Source organism: Phalaenopsis equestris, unplaced genomic scaffold, assembly GCF_001263595.1.
Source record: "Phalaenopsis equestris unplaced genomic scaffold, ASM126359v1 Scaffold000840, whole genome shotgun sequence".
Taxonomy (NCBI): Eukaryota; Viridiplantae; Streptophyta; class Magnoliopsida; order Asparagales; family Orchidaceae; genus Phalaenopsis; species Phalaenopsis equestris.
In genome coordinates, this window is record NW_018165280.1 from 3,848,486 (window position 1) to 3,863,902 (window position 15,417).

Genomic DNA, 15,417 nt, shown 5'->3' on the forward strand with positions numbered 1-15,417 from the left:
AAACCCTAGTGAAACTTGAGTAAAGAAAGAGAATAAAGAGAAAGAAAAAAAATACCCAAAATTTGAAATCATTTTGCTTAACCTATTACATGGGTTCATAAAAGCTTCACATACTCTCAATTGAAATCCTCACACACAAAAGGCTATCATTTATATGGAGAAATACCACATAAAGAGATTTACATGAGTCTGCCGAAATAATATTATAAAGTCATTTAAGGGAGGAGATACATAAATTAGCAACAAACATTCCATAGGGATTATGAAACCCTCATTAAAAACTTCCACATGAACCAAAAATTGCAATGAAGAATCAAAATTCCCTTGAGTAAGCCACCCACAAGGTTTTTGAAATTGTTATTCAAATAAATTAGGCATATGGAGTGATCAACCCTCTTTAGCACAAACCATAACAAAATTATCAAAGTTTCAGAGATTTTTTTTTTTTTCTTTTACAAACAAAATCATCAAAGCTTCCAAATTTCCACAAACAAAAGAAACGCATTTTCTGAATTTCTATAAGAAAAGACATCAAATTCTTTTTGTTGTTTTTTTTTTTTTTACTTTCCACAAGCAAAACTATCAAAGCTTCAAAGTTTCGACCAACCAAACCCTTAAAGTTTTAGAAAGGAAAAAAAGAACGTTGAAGATTTTTCACATAGCTCAAATATCCTCAAAAAAAAAAAAACAAAAAATAGTGCTTCCTTTTGTGTTCATAATCCATAGCCTCATGAAATTTACCCAATGGGATTGCCAAAAAGCATAGCATTTCCATTACATACCCCCCCTATTCCATTCAGGATAGTTTATAAGAAAACAATCGAATGAAGATAGAAGAATATAAAGGAGAAAAGAGATGGCTACCTCCCTCGAAATTTTGTTCACTCGGGCCGCTCGACCTCTGTCGAGAAGGAGGAGTAGGAGAAGTGGGAAAAGAGGAGATCGGGGGGCTTACTATGTGGTGGTGCTGAATGAATAGGTAGCTCGCGATTTGAGAAAGGAAGGAGAAAAATGTTAACCGAGCAGGGGCTTCGGACCGAGAAGGCTGGGGAGCCGAGGACATCAGGAAGGAGATGGCTTAGCCAACCAAATGCTTCCCGGAGACAAGCTCGAAGGGTCAATGTTTACCAAAGTAGAAAGCGGAGGACCACTGCGGCCTGCTTTCCCGAGAGATGAAGCAGGCGTAGGCTTCGGGAAGAGGATGTCATGCAAATTTCCAAGCAAAGAGACCAAAGGTCGACGAAGGAGAAAAAGCGGGTAGGGAGTGCCGTGAGTGGGCTTGGCCTTTTTTTTTCTTTTTTAAACTAAGCTTTCTTTTAAAATAAAAAATAAAAAATTAAGGTATTTTCCCCAAAATTTTCATGAAATTCACTTGTGCACGAAACTATAACAAAATGGATATTTCCCTTAAGTAAATTCAACTTTCTGGATGAGCTCCCATGGTATGTTTCATCATCTAGGGTCGACTGGGCAAGTACATCGGCGATCGGACCAATTTAAGTTCGACTTGCTAGCGGCGCGACAAATGACATTCATCGATCCGATTGGAGCCGTCTGACAAGCAAAATTTTGATCGGCCTTCGCTTGAGCGTTGGCCAAGGTCGAACAAAACGCTTCCGATATGAGTCGTTCAACCCGTTCCGAAGGATCTCAAATTTCTGTCGCGAAGACTTCCATGTCGTTTTAAATTTAATTTTAATATTGGTTAGTGAATTATTGTCTGTAAATTGTGGTGTATATGTATATGGTGTTATGTGAATTATGGTGTGTCAAAGATTAAAAGCTTCTAAGTCTAAAGGGTCTTCCTAGGGCATTCCCAATCCCTATTGGAACTCAACATGAGTTTCAATATATTAGTTTTGATCGACTCAATTAAACATTGAGGATTTAAAACCACACATATGAGACTACAATGTGTCAATAGGTGGCTTGAATTTTCTAATTGATATGGGTCCCAACACTAGTCAATTATGACTATTATAGATGAACCACTATTGCATATCTGTGATTATCAATAATGTAATTTCATCTTATCTAATTCAAAAGAAGAGTAAACATGTATATTTACTCACATATTAAATTACTTCGATTGGTTTATGCCCAAATAATTTTCTTACCTTAAGATTTTTCTACGCAAAAAATCTTTATGTTACTTTATATTATCCGTCTGTGGGTTAGATCTTTGTTCAACGTTAAGATATTAAAATTATCACTCAACCACCATGATTTTTTGGCATGCAACAATGATAGTTATAGAATGTTTATTTTATTTTATGGTCTGCTAACTATTATTATCATGTATATTATATTATAACCATGACTAATGCTTTGATGCTTTGAATCTAATCGCTCTCGATCTCTTCCATATAAAGGTAAGGGATCAATAATAGGGCAATTGTAAGGGGCTTCAAATGAATTAGGTTATAATTTATTAATGTTTATTGAAAAAATTTGTTACAAGCTATAAAATGTCTTATGAAGAGGATTCAAGGATAAATAAAAAAAAAAAGGAAAAGAACATATTTGTTGATTCAATCAAATATGATATAGGGTCCGTTTGGGGCAGCTTGTGCGTTTCAAGATAAGTTGTTTATCCTGAAACGCGGCCCGCGGGCCGGTCGCAGGGCTCGACCCGCGGTCTGCGTTTAGTGTAAAAACGCAGTTTCAGATAAGCTGGCGAAACGCGTGAACCAAACAGTACATCAGCGTTTTGAAAACGCTGCCCGCACTTATAAGCTGCCCCAAACGAACCCATAGTCTAATATAATAATATATCTTTGATGGATTTTACAACATGAAGCAACAAAATGAAATTCAATTCAAATATTATTGAAGCTAAAAATCCTATAATTTTAACAACACTAAGAAAATTGCTTTTCTTAAAAGAATTTTATCCCTTTTTTTGTTCGCAGTATAATGCTTTATTTCTTTTTTCAAATTAGAAAATTAGGTAAAGAACTAACCATACAATTTTTGCAACTTACCTAACTTATTAATGCAACTATTCAACAATTTTAATTTTGGATAAGCAAAAAATTGTATGGTAACAAATATTGCACCAATTAATACTTGCATTTAGGCAAGAATCAATTCCTATAAGGTTGATACCTTTGGGATATGATCATTTTCTATATGGTAACAAAATGCTCAAATTAATGGCATCCTTTTAGGACAAAGTGAGCAAATTGATGAGACTAAAACAAATAGTCAACCATTTTCTGTAAGGCACAAAGAGCTGAGCACCACCCTTATATAGAAAAAAAAAAAAGAATGAAGATGGAAGATTGTATTTTTGAAATGCTTTTCTTTCTATTAAAAAAATAATTCAGCACTTCCAATGTTCAGTAACTACTACCAAACTCAATCAAATGAACTATCAAGGGAAATAGTCCCAAGTGTCCATATTAAATAAACATTTATTTTTAGGGAGAAAGAGAGAAGAATATAAAAGAAAGGAGATTAGATGAAGAAGATGCAAGAAAATTCTCGTTTTACCTTCCAATAGGCTTGTTTCAAGCATTAGTGGTAGAAGGGACTCTCTTTTTGAGCAGTCGTTCATAATAGGACCTCCCATTTGTAGTTCAAGATATTTAAAGCCAAATCACCATTGGCGACAAAGAAGGATAAAGGAAAGATGAAGAAAGAATCCAAAGGGCTATAATTTATTGTCTTTTCTAATATTTGACTTATATTAAAAATGTCAGAGAGATTATAAAAAAACTTGGATTTGATGAGCGTCAATTTTAAAATGCTCAAATTAAATTTTTTTATATAACCTATCATGATTTGTGTTAAGACGATCATTTTAAAAGCATCCAATAGTTATTTAAATATCAATACTTTTGTAACACATTTTTATGCATATAACATTTTTTTTAATACAAAAAAAAATATTATTTATTAAAATATCAACTTTATAATGATACTAAATTCTAATAATTTAAATTCTCTAGCAAGAGCATCATGGATCTCCAAAGTATTGAACAATCCATCCTCTCTCTCTCTCTCTCTCTGTCTCTTAAATTTTGAAAAAATTGGTTGGTTGTTTATATCAAACACATTATATTCAAGATGTATTATGACTAATTTTAGAATGACTGAAAAATTTCATTTATAAATCTAAGAACTTTTAAGATAAAAGGGATAATGAATTTAATTTGGGTGTGGTGGGTAAAAGAAGATGAGTGTTTCCATAATTTGAATTTGAAAGAGGAGAAGATAAGTGTTTCATGAATTTGAGCAAGAGATGGGATAAAATGAGACGTTAAAGAATTTGAATGCAAAAGAAGGAGAAGGCGATCATTTTGAAAATTAGTTGTAGATGGGGAGAAGACTGTTGTTAGAAGGTGGATGCGAAGGGTGAAGATGATGAGGGCTTCAATAATTTTGATGTCAGAAGGCTAAGATGAGGGTTTCAAGAAATTTGGAATTAAATAGAAGAAAATAAAATATGATATTCACATAGACTTATTAAAAATGTTAAAATTAATTAAAAAGATTAATAAATAAGTATTATTTAAATTATTCAGGATAGACATGATGTTAATATACACTTAAAATATCTTAAATAAATTAATATTATTAAAAATATAAGTGATATTAAATTATAATTATGCATCCAAGCTTGGGATGATAAAACTTTTAACCTAATTTATAATATTAAATGATACATCATCTAGTTTCATCACTAATGACTTCTCTATAAGTCATATTTAATGGTTTAGCCTAAGTAAAATTTACAAATAAATAGCATCAAGCCCTTCATGAAATAGCGACATGCAATAAATATTGAAGTAACTTCAATATCCATCAAAGGCGTAGCTTGTGAGTATCAATAGAAATTTTAGACTAATATTCATATATACAACATTCTAATTCTACATAATGGATTTTCTTCGGCATTTGATTGAGAGCAAGATAACTACAAAAATTAAAGCCCATCATTTCTTGCTTATTCATTATCAATTAATCTTTGCTTTAGTGGTGATGTTGCAAGTGATTTATCTTATTCTCATGTTGACCCTATCTAGAGGCTTGTTGTTTTGATTTAAATACGCTTATGTGCTTAGAGGGTTGTTTTTTTCAAACATGATTATAAGACTGTTGCATTTCATTAGCTATTTGTGTGATTTCAATTCCTAAGTTTCATAGCTATAGGCTATATTATATTAAAGTTGAAATTTAAATTATAATGATAAAGTGTCTGCCTTAAATTCAAGTCCAATGTTAATATCATATTTTTTTATTTTTTAGTTCTCATCATTAGATCATTGTCACTCTTTACAGACCATAAAATCCACATATCCATGTAAAATGAGACGAGTAATTTCCAATCAACTAAAAATTTCATCCCAAGTTATAATTTTCTTAAGTGTAGCATATTACTTGTAAACAGAATGAATAATCCCAAAATGTCAAATTTAAGCCTTCACATTGCCCAAAGAAAAAAAATAACATAATTTTCTTTTATTTATGTTTTTTTCGAATAAGAGATAACATGTAAATAACATTAAGTTTAAAACAATGATGTGATTCTCTAATCAAACTAGCATTGCTATTTTATATGCTTTTGATGGAGAATTGCCACCATTTCATCAAAATCATATATTTTTATATTTAACATTTAGCATAAAAAAGGAATATTTGAAATTGCAAGTGTTTACATTTATTTATTTTCCTCATTGACATGATAAACTTGTAATTAGCGTTTCATATTCATACTCACTAAAAAAGATCCACACAAAAAATAGATTACATTTTACAATAGCCAGTGATTATTTAAAATAGACCAATGTAAAATTTAATTACTAAAAGCATTATTTATTTATATATAAATACTTTATCTCTAGCAAAATATATTACCTATATACATAATATGTTCTTAGATATAGCAACTTTCACTTAGATAAAAGAGTTCATCAGATATAACAAACTTAAATATACATAGACACATACATACCTATCCACATGATTTAAGAAGATATAAAATTTTTCATGAAAATATAAATATTTTAATCAATTATAATATATTTTGCAAGCAAACAAATGAGATCCCTATCTTGATATGGTTATAGGTTAGAAAATACTTTCATAATATCAACTTACAAAGAAAAAATTAAATTTAGTAAATTTGTCAGTTATATGATTAACAAATGTAACCTTGTTTTAAATACAAATTTATATGGAAAGTTATTATTATCCCCAAAATTAAATTTCCTGCCAATTGCCATTATCTAATTTCAAATGGCTCGCATGGGTCAAAAATTAAAACGTCCGTTTTCTCTATTCTAATCAGTGGAAAACTTACAGGAATTCAAGCGGCGACCGTTAGCTTTGGAAAGTAAGTGTTATTCTGTCCTTTCTTGCCATAGATGATGGGTATCCAAAGGGCCACATGCTCTTCATTGCTTCCTTTGACGGATTTCTTAACTGTAACTGCCCAGCAGGCGACACAGAAGATGGTGAGCGGAGCTGTAAAAATTTCTCCGGTCTTGGAACTGTAAAGCCATTTAAAGGCAACGAGGTAGAGATCCAAAAAGATTCCATCTTTCTTCTTTTTTTTTTTTCCTCATCTCTGCTTCTGTGTCGCGGAGGCGATTAGGCTTCAGAGACCCCGAACAACGAATTGGGCTTACTCCGTTTGGGACATGCCCTGAATGAAAGCTCAAGAAGAGTGTCCCTTCTACTGCTGGCCTGTTGGAAGAGAAAAGGTGGTGCCCTGGGAGCTGCTTCTTTCGCAGGACAGCACAAGCTACCATCTTCCTCTTTTCTTCTTTTGCTCCACCTTCTTTTCTCCACTTCTCTGTTTCTCTGTAAAAACAAAAGGCTTATTCAATGCGATCACTTGGACTGTTATCATTGATGTTGTTTTGATTTGGACTGGCAGAGGTTTCTTTCCATACAAATAAAAGTCTTTAATTTTGTAGCATTGTGATCAATGGGAGTACATGGCTCGTTTATTCGGCTTCATCAGGAAATCTGTCAAATGAGATCTGCAAGTGTGAGTGATTTTGCTTGTTAATCTTATGTGTTGGTCTTCCTGCATTTTATCAATTGAGACCTTTTCTTTATTTTTGAAATGTTCTTTCTGTTAATTTTGAGGAATTTTACTCCTTCTTGGGGTGATTGTTTGCTAATTTTTTGGGGCTTCTTATTGTTCTTGTAAAATGAAAAGGGGGTTTATATCAGATGAATGTTGATTTCTATTCTGTCCCTATGTGCTGTATTTTGTTGGTGATCTGCATGTGTTTTTGAGCTTTTTTTTTTCCTCCCCTTTTTTTTATAAATTTTGCAGTTTTTGTTTCCTTCTAAGGTTTAAATTAATACTCAAATCCTTGTCCTAAATTCTCTGTAGCCACCAAGAAAGATATCTACAAGCTAAAACTAGAAACAATACTATGAAAAGAATGCTTCTCTAGCAAAACAGTACGGTAGATCTACTTTAGTTCGCCTGTTGTTCTCAGCTTTTGAGGCTTTTAAATTATACTTCTAACCAAGCTATTATAAAAATTTGTCTTTTTATATCTCTGATTCTTAATCAACCCTTTCTAAATGTGTAGTTGTGATACCATGTCCATCTAATATCTCTTTTTTCAGTTTGGTTGTTATTTTCATGAATTAAACTAGACATCCACCCTGATCTTTTATTCTGATATATGTTTTTTTTTTTTCAGTTCTTTTTGGTGCTTCAGTTCTTTTTGGTGCTTTTAGTTTTAGTGCTTGCAACTATAGGCAATTCACCATGGGCTAATGCACACAATTTTGATTGTAAGTACTCCAAGTCAGGCACAGAAAGGCCGCATAGTGTTTCCATAACAGAGTTTGGTGCCGTCGGTGATGGTGTAACCCTCAACACCAAAGCATTTCAAAATGCAATATTTTACCTCAATTCATTTTCTGACAAGGGTGGTGCTCAGCTCTTTGTGCCCTCTGGGAAATGGGTGACGGGTAGTTTTAGTCTCATCAGCCATCTCACTTTGTCTTTGGACAAAGATGCCATTATAATAGGATCATTGGTGAGTTATATAGATTGTTATTGTTATGCTGTAAGGCACTTCTATCTACATAGGATTGTTATTTTTCACAAAAGTTTATACATTTCATTTTGCTTGTTCATGAAACTTTTATTAAGCCATTTTGACATGTTTGATCAAATAATGTTGAAGTTATCATCAGCCTTGTGTTTGGAAGATATTTATGCTAAATTGCGAGGGTTAGAAAGTACAATATTAAGCACCATACAATTTATGCTTACATGAAATTGATGTTGTTGAATAGTTGCATTCATAGCTTTGGTAAGTTGCACAGTATTGTATGTTTAGTTGTTTACATTGACCTAATTTCCTATTTTGAAAAAAAAAGAAGAAAATTTTATTTATCTAAAAAATTATAATTCTTCTGTAGTAGGCAAGATAATATGTTTTTTTAAGCTTTAGTAATGTTTGAATTGAGTTTCGCTCTGTTGCTCCTTGCTGTGAAACACACCAAAGATATATTTTCATATTAAACTATTTCATATATGATTGAATCTATAAGTATGTTCTTTTCCCCTGTTTTCTATATTTGTTGGTGAATCCTCTTAATAAATCATTTGACAGTTTATAATTGATATTTTCACCAAAATTGTATGAATTCTAACCAAATCTCATTTCAGGACCCTTATGATTGGCCTATTATAGATCCATTACCTTCTTATGGGAGAGGTCGAGAGCTACCTGGTGCAAGGCATCAAAGCCTCATTTATGGTTATAATCTCACAGATGTAGTAATAACAGGTTAGCTGACTATAACACATGAGATAAATTCTATAAATATCACGGTGGAAATACTTTGGACTCTACTAAAGAACATGAGTCTTTTCAGTCACTCCGACCCCTAGTTTGTCACTTATTTTTCTCTTTTCTTTCTAGGAGGTAATGGGACCATAGATGGCCAGGGAAGTATTTGGTGGGATTGGTTTAGGAACAACACACTGAACTATACACGGCCTCATCTTGTAGAATTGATGTACTCAACGGGGCTTGTCATCTCAAATCTTACATTCAAAAACTCCCCCTTTTGGACAATTCATCCTGTTTATTGCAAGTTCGTTTTCTTTCCCTGCTTATTTTATTTTCATTTCACATATTAGAGGGGTTCTTTGATGGAGTTTATGGGATTATTGATACTTGACACATTTTTTTTTTCTTTTTTGCATTACACAGTCAGGTATTCATTCAGAACATTACAATCCTTGCTCCATTAGAGTCACCGAATACTGATGGGATTGATCCAGGTAGATTTCAGCTTTTTAACTATTTTAATTTGAGTATCTTATGTTTTTTTTTTATTCAGCATATCACTAACCCTCCATTCTTATAAATAATTTGCCTTTAGCGAGCTCTTTATGCATCTGCTTGATCACCTTGATTTGAGTTCAAATTCCATGAGTTTAAGAAGTGCCAGTTTTATGTTTTCTTATTGATAACTTAGATCGTGCTTTGTTTTTGTTCATTTGATTTTCTAAGTTAAACTAATTCCTGAATCTACCTAAGGTTTAAAAATCATTAGAGATTAAATAACTCAAACATGGATCAGTTTAAATCATTTTTTTTGTGATTCTGAATTTTTATAATCATAGAGCTGATGACATATATAAGATGATCAGCCTGGAGAGAAGAATCTACACAAGTTAAAAGGTTAACTATTGGAAGAATTTACAAGAGATTCATACTTTTTTTAGAGATTGGATAGCCTAAATTTATTATTGTACCCAAATAACAATTTATTCAACGCATATTCCTATTTTTCACGCCTCACAACATCTTAGAATCTCGTGCATATGAAGGGTTGAAGTTGGAGGATTTATGTGGATGTGGAAGGGGATAGTTTTAAGGAGATTTACTTGTCTCAGTGTTCTCTGATGGATAAAAGAAGGGAAGCCTGTGTCACAAGTCCTCCAAAGGCAAGCAGGAAGGAACAATTCATCCAAGTGAGATAGAGGAAAAGGATGTGGAGGGAATTACTGATCAGCTTTAGGGGAGTGAACTTTTGGTGTTATTTTCTTGTAATTTCCATTGGATTCGTATCATGTGAAATCTTCTAACAAGCATTCTCTAATTTTAGAGTAGCTTTTACATCCAAAGGAAAAAAAAATGAAAAACAATTAAAATGCAATTAAGAGAAATAAATTTGGATCTTTTATAAATAAAAGACTTCACCAAAATAAGATATCATATTTACAAAAGAAAATAAAACAGATAATATTTGATGATCAATTTTGACGTGTCAGTTATCAATGACTTTGTTTTTTAATGTCGATAGTGCATTGCATCATCTTCCTTCGAGTAAGAACTCTTTTTTGGAGAATGCCGCATACCTCTTTAGAAGATCTCCAGTATTCTGAACAAGTGGAAGTCTAGAGCATCGAACAAGGAAGCTATGTTGCCTGGTAGGGCCCAACTATGATTTGAGCTGCTCAAATTAGATTGCAGAAAGAGCAGTATGGGGGTAAGGTAGGAACAGTAAAAATATTCATAAGAGAAACTTTTTTGCAATAACAATAGCGAGCACCACAGTGGATTTAAAATTGCCTTCAAAGACAATATACCTTTCATATTAATATTCTACTCTTGAGGAAAATCAAATAAATAATAATTCAGTCCTATATTGTTCAAGGTTTCGAAAGGTTTAGAATATCGGGCATGATGTTCTTAAAAGAAATGTTAGAATATCGGACATGATATGCCTTTATATTTCTTAAATTGTGGTTGACTACTTCTATTTGTCATTAGTTTATGGTTGGGAAGAAGACAAAGTCTAAGGTAGTGCCAACAAATTTACAAAAGTGCATTAAAAATACCCAACAATTGGGTGTCATGGTTGGACATTAAGATGGTGGTGGGATGCCCTTGAAAGTGTATAATTTCTTGAAAGAATTACTAAATTATATGTGAGGCATCCACAGTTTGGTGCAAGGCAAAATGAGATGTATTTTGGAGAATCTATTAATCATAACAGATATCGTCATATCCATGGTTGGTTCGCTGTAAACTAAGAATAAAATTACTAATACTTTATCATGGTGAATTTGGGATGGGCGAAGGTGTATTTAGCCTTTAAAGTGTTTGATTGCTTTGCCTGTTGCTGCATCATGTTTGCTGGAGGACCAATTTAATTGATTCTTTATTGGACGTTTTAACTACTCACAACACACATGATCGACTAAGCCTTCCTATGTAACTCATTGTTAACAAAGTTTCATTGTGATATGCAGGGAATGCATGGTGATGATCCTTAATATAGAAAACCAATATTAAGTGCAAAGGCAGAAGAAGGATGACTATCAATGGATGGTGAAGAGTAAATGTCCTTGAAGTCAGAATAAGAAGTGTAATCTTCTTTCAGACATTGTGGTTATGAGCGAGTGTATGCTATCAAGTACTCTGTAGATGATTTAGGGTGAAAGTATATTTTGGAAGAAATGATACCCTTTCAATGTTGCATGTGCTTAGTTTCTTTTAGGAGTGCATGTACTTCATGTTTCATGGTTAAGAGTTTAGAACAAATTTATATGTCAAAAGATAATGATTCTAGTGCCATAAGGTTTGTAAAATTGCATGCACCTCATGATCATAAGTCGATTAATATTGGTTAGCTTTATGCAAAATTTCACTAAACTAGACCATGCGATGTCCTTCTTAGCCAAGGAAAACACTATCTTTGAGTCCTAAGGAATCACTGACATGTTGCCTCAAACATTTTTAAAAGTTAAGGAGATAAAGGAGACTCAATAATTTTTATTTTAATCAATTTAAATGCAGAGCCGGCTAAAGATGGCCGACGGAATTTATATTTCATGCCATTTTTTGGTAAAGCCATTATTGTGCTATACCCCCTAATAAATTGGAAGCAAAAAATGGCTATATTATAAAAAGAACCAATCAATTTCAAAGAATTATATGTAGGCCAATTTAGAATGACACGATTTTTGATGTGATTGATAGAGATTTCATTAGATTAGTAGCTTAAGTTGTGAGAAAATGTGTTTTTTAAGGTTGATGTATAATTTTTGGTTATCTAAAATTATTTTAATATGGTTCAAGTCATTCTCTCATCAGTCTTATATATCAACATATTATCACCGTAGTCCATAAGGAATTTGCTAATAGAAGATCTTAGTATATGATTTATGACTAAAATGAAGGTACAATGTGTGTCCATCAAAGGGATAAAAGCGAAATAAGAAAATAGATGTAAAGGCCATCCAAGATGTTGAAGTTGGCTTTCTTTTAATCTTATTTATGAAATTTGATCTTGTGAAAACTACTCTATAAATTAATTTCATTAAAAGAAGGCAAGTCCATTGACTAAGTAAGAGCAATATCATCAAGCATGGCATAGGGAAGTGATGCATGGTTATGAACTTATTGATGGCTCGGCTATCAAAGCATGCTTAAAGTCCCATCTCTTTTAAGGGAAGGATAGAGGTTGGGCAGAGGTTTAGGTTTTCATTATGAAAGTGTTCAGAATACATTAACTTGTTTCGTAAGTTTAATATATTCCTTAGGGTCCATTTATAGTGATCAAGCTTAGAAAGTTGTGCTATTTCACATAGGATGGTGCGAATCAGTAAACTTCTCTTAGTAAGATCTGTGCAGTCAGCTTTTGGGTGGGTTTCTTACTGGTTGGAGGTGGTGGTGGTGATGGGCAACGTATGGGAGTTATACAGGTTGTAGGTGATTTGGCTTGGCCAGATAGGCGATATTATAGAAACATCAAATAGGAAGAAATTTGAAGTGCATGTCATTCAAATTAGCAAAAGTGCAGATCATAAAACTTCTAGGGAATTAAGTGCCAATCACATAGAACCAAAAATCATGCACTTCTGATGTGTCATGACAGAGAAACCTGAAATATAGAAGGGAGTCAGAAGGGTCAATATGTAATTGAGAATTCTAGCTGAATTTAATTTTTATTTCTCATGATGTGAAGGGTGATGCTTTGGAGACGGTAAGGATGACTTGCCATTGAGTTTGCCAAAAATCATGCACTTCTGATGTGTCATGATAGAAAAATCTGAAATATAGAAGGGAGTCAGAAGGGTCAATATGTAGTTGAAAATTCTAGCTGATGTAGCTGAATTTAACTTTTATATCACATGATGTGAAGGGTGATGCTTCGGAGATGATGAGGATGACTTGCCATTGAGTTTTTAGTTGATAAAAGAAGGAAGGCATATGCTAGAATCCAAAGGCAATTCTTTTGAGGGCCAGCTACGTAAGGGTGTAAGGTACTTTTTGTAAATATTTGCTTACAATTTGCTTTATAGTTATATATCACTGAAATACTTTTACATGCATCCTCTATTGTATCCAGGGACAAATAATTTAAATTTGATTGACTTAGGAGTACATTCTTTTGAAGATGCTAATATTTTTTCATATTCTTTCTTTGCAGTTTTGTGAAGTGATAGTGCCAACTGATATTGAAATATTAAATGTTTATAGCTTATTTTGTGGCTAAGCGTGATAGGTCTATGTCTTTTATGTCAATGGAAAGACGAATGATGGAATGCACTCAAAATATAGTGAAGAAGAAATATGGATTGTTCATAAATGATAACTCTATCGTGAAATAATTCACTAAATTAAAGCATTATTTTCTTTATGTGATAAAACAAATTAAACAATATTCCATAATTGATCTTGATTTGTGCTGTTTTTCATTAATGGTGCATTACATTAAGGTGACTCGACGTGAGGCAATCTTTTTTTGGCTTGTGTCATTTTAGAGTTTGGTTCATATGAGAGAGCAGTCCTAGAGAATTGTTAAGCTGCCCCCATTTAGATTTGGAGGCTATATGTGAATGATAGAAACATTCCTTTGTGATGTATTGGCTAGTAAGATTGTGTATTACCTAGAGAATTCTTAATATGTGCATTGACAAGAACCTCATGCACCTAGTAACTCCATGTTTAGTCTAATTTATTATATGCTGCAACTAAATATCAAATGTAAACTATCCTATGTCTTTGCATGTTATTAAGAATAATCATTAAATGATCGAAAATAATAGCTCCAACTTTATGTTTGCACCAAAAAGTTGTGATCATTTTCTTTTTACTCGTAACTAACATTTTAGGTCTTGTTCAACTTAGCCATTTAGATCCGAGGAACCTGTAATTTGCTTAAAACACAATTCCCTTGTGATTTATGCAGCTAGAAGAAGGGCATATAATGTCCAGCTAAGCATGAGCTTGCAAATTTATTAGCTTCTGATCATTTAAATTGTTTGAAAATTTATTCAGATTCGTCCACCAATGTCTGCATCAAGGATTGCTACATCAGCACTGGTGATGATCTTATTGTTATCAAGAGTGGGTGGGATGAATATGGCGTCTCATTTGCACATCCAAGCTCCAACATTAGCATCCAAAGTATTTTTGGTGAAACCAAATCTGGTGCTGGCATTGCCATTGGAAGCGAGATGTCAGGTGGTGTATCAGAAGTGCATGTTGAAGAAATTAATATCTTCAACTCTCTACATGGAATCCATATCAAAACATCACCTGGGCGTGGTGGATATGTGCGAAATATTTACATCTCAAACGTTGTCTTAACTAATGTCGAGTATGCCATCAGGATCAATGGTCAATATGGTCAGCATCCAGATGATGGTTATGATCCATATGCATTGCCAGATATCAACAATATCACTATTAAAGATGTTTATGGATTAAATATAGGCACTGCTGGTATTTTGGAGGGCATCGAAGGAGACATTTTCTGTCAAATTTGCCTATCTAACATATCTCTAAATGTAGCATCGAAAGATTCTTCATGGAATTGTTCATATATTGAAGGCTATTCATACCTCGTGTCCCCAAACTCATGTCAGTTGCTACAACAAATTCCCAATGACTCTTCTGTTTGTTATTCTCCAGGTTTAGATGCTGGAGACTGCTCTATTAGCTCCTATGTGACGTTGGCATCTTTGTAGATGACTGTTTACTGCATATATCTTTGTTTATGATCTCTGTTCATAGATTAGGATGTCATTAGTCAAAAAAAAAAAAAATGATGGCATTTTTTGATTTCTTTGAATATGGTTTTATTATTAAGTTTCTTGAGAAGCTAGGGTGCTATGTTTTGATGAAAAGTTTGAAACAAGTTTGGAACATCTTAAGAGATTGCTAGAAATGACAAGACTTTTGTATCTTTTGCATTTTGAATGGTTATCTCAAGTTTAAACCGGTGAGATCAATGGTTATCTCAACGATAAAAGGTGCACACTCCTATTATTTATGGATATGATATGAATTTTTTCTCATAAGAGAATGATTACATGCGTGCAGTCAGCTTCAGCCAGCCAGATTTGGATGAAATAATAAAATTTGCTAATTGTTCGTTTCCCTCAATTTTCGCTTTAATTTTGGT

The 15,417-nt window shown here is 32.9% G+C and overlaps 1 protein-coding gene across 1 annotated transcript; it reads left to right on the plus strand.

Annotated features, from left to right (window-relative positions):
- Positions 1 to 6,394: 6,394 nt before the first annotated feature.
- LOC110031571 (probable polygalacturonase) lies at positions 6,395 to 15,051 on the plus strand. Its single transcript, XM_020734820.1, has 6 exons — positions 6,395 to 6,523; positions 7,674 to 8,015; positions 8,654 to 8,774; positions 8,910 to 9,084; positions 9,204 to 9,274; positions 14,289 to 15,051. The coding sequence occupies exons 1-6, from the start codon at positions 6,395 to 6,397 to the stop codon at positions 14,978 to 14,980; spliced, it is 1,530 nt and encodes a 509-aa protein (XP_020590479.1). The 3' UTR covers positions 14,981 to 15,051.
- Positions 15,052 to 15,417: the final 366 nt, after the last annotated feature.

What these genes read in the sequence shown, in the direction of transcription:
- LOC110031571 (XM_020734820.1), top strand. Translation starts at nt 6,395, where the DNA reads ATGCTCTTCATTGCTTCCTTTGACGGATTTCTTAACTGTAACTGCCCA. An exon ending in AGCCATTTAAAGGCAACGAG is followed by an intron (nt 6,524 to 7,673) that starts GTAGAGATCCAA and finishes TTTTTTTTTCAG; the next exon opens with TTCTTTTTGGTGCTTCAGTT. An exon ending in CACAGATGTAGTAATAACAG is followed by an intron (nt 8,775 to 8,909) that starts GTTAGCTGACTA and finishes TTTTCTTTCTAG; the next exon opens with GAGGTAATGGGACCATAGAT.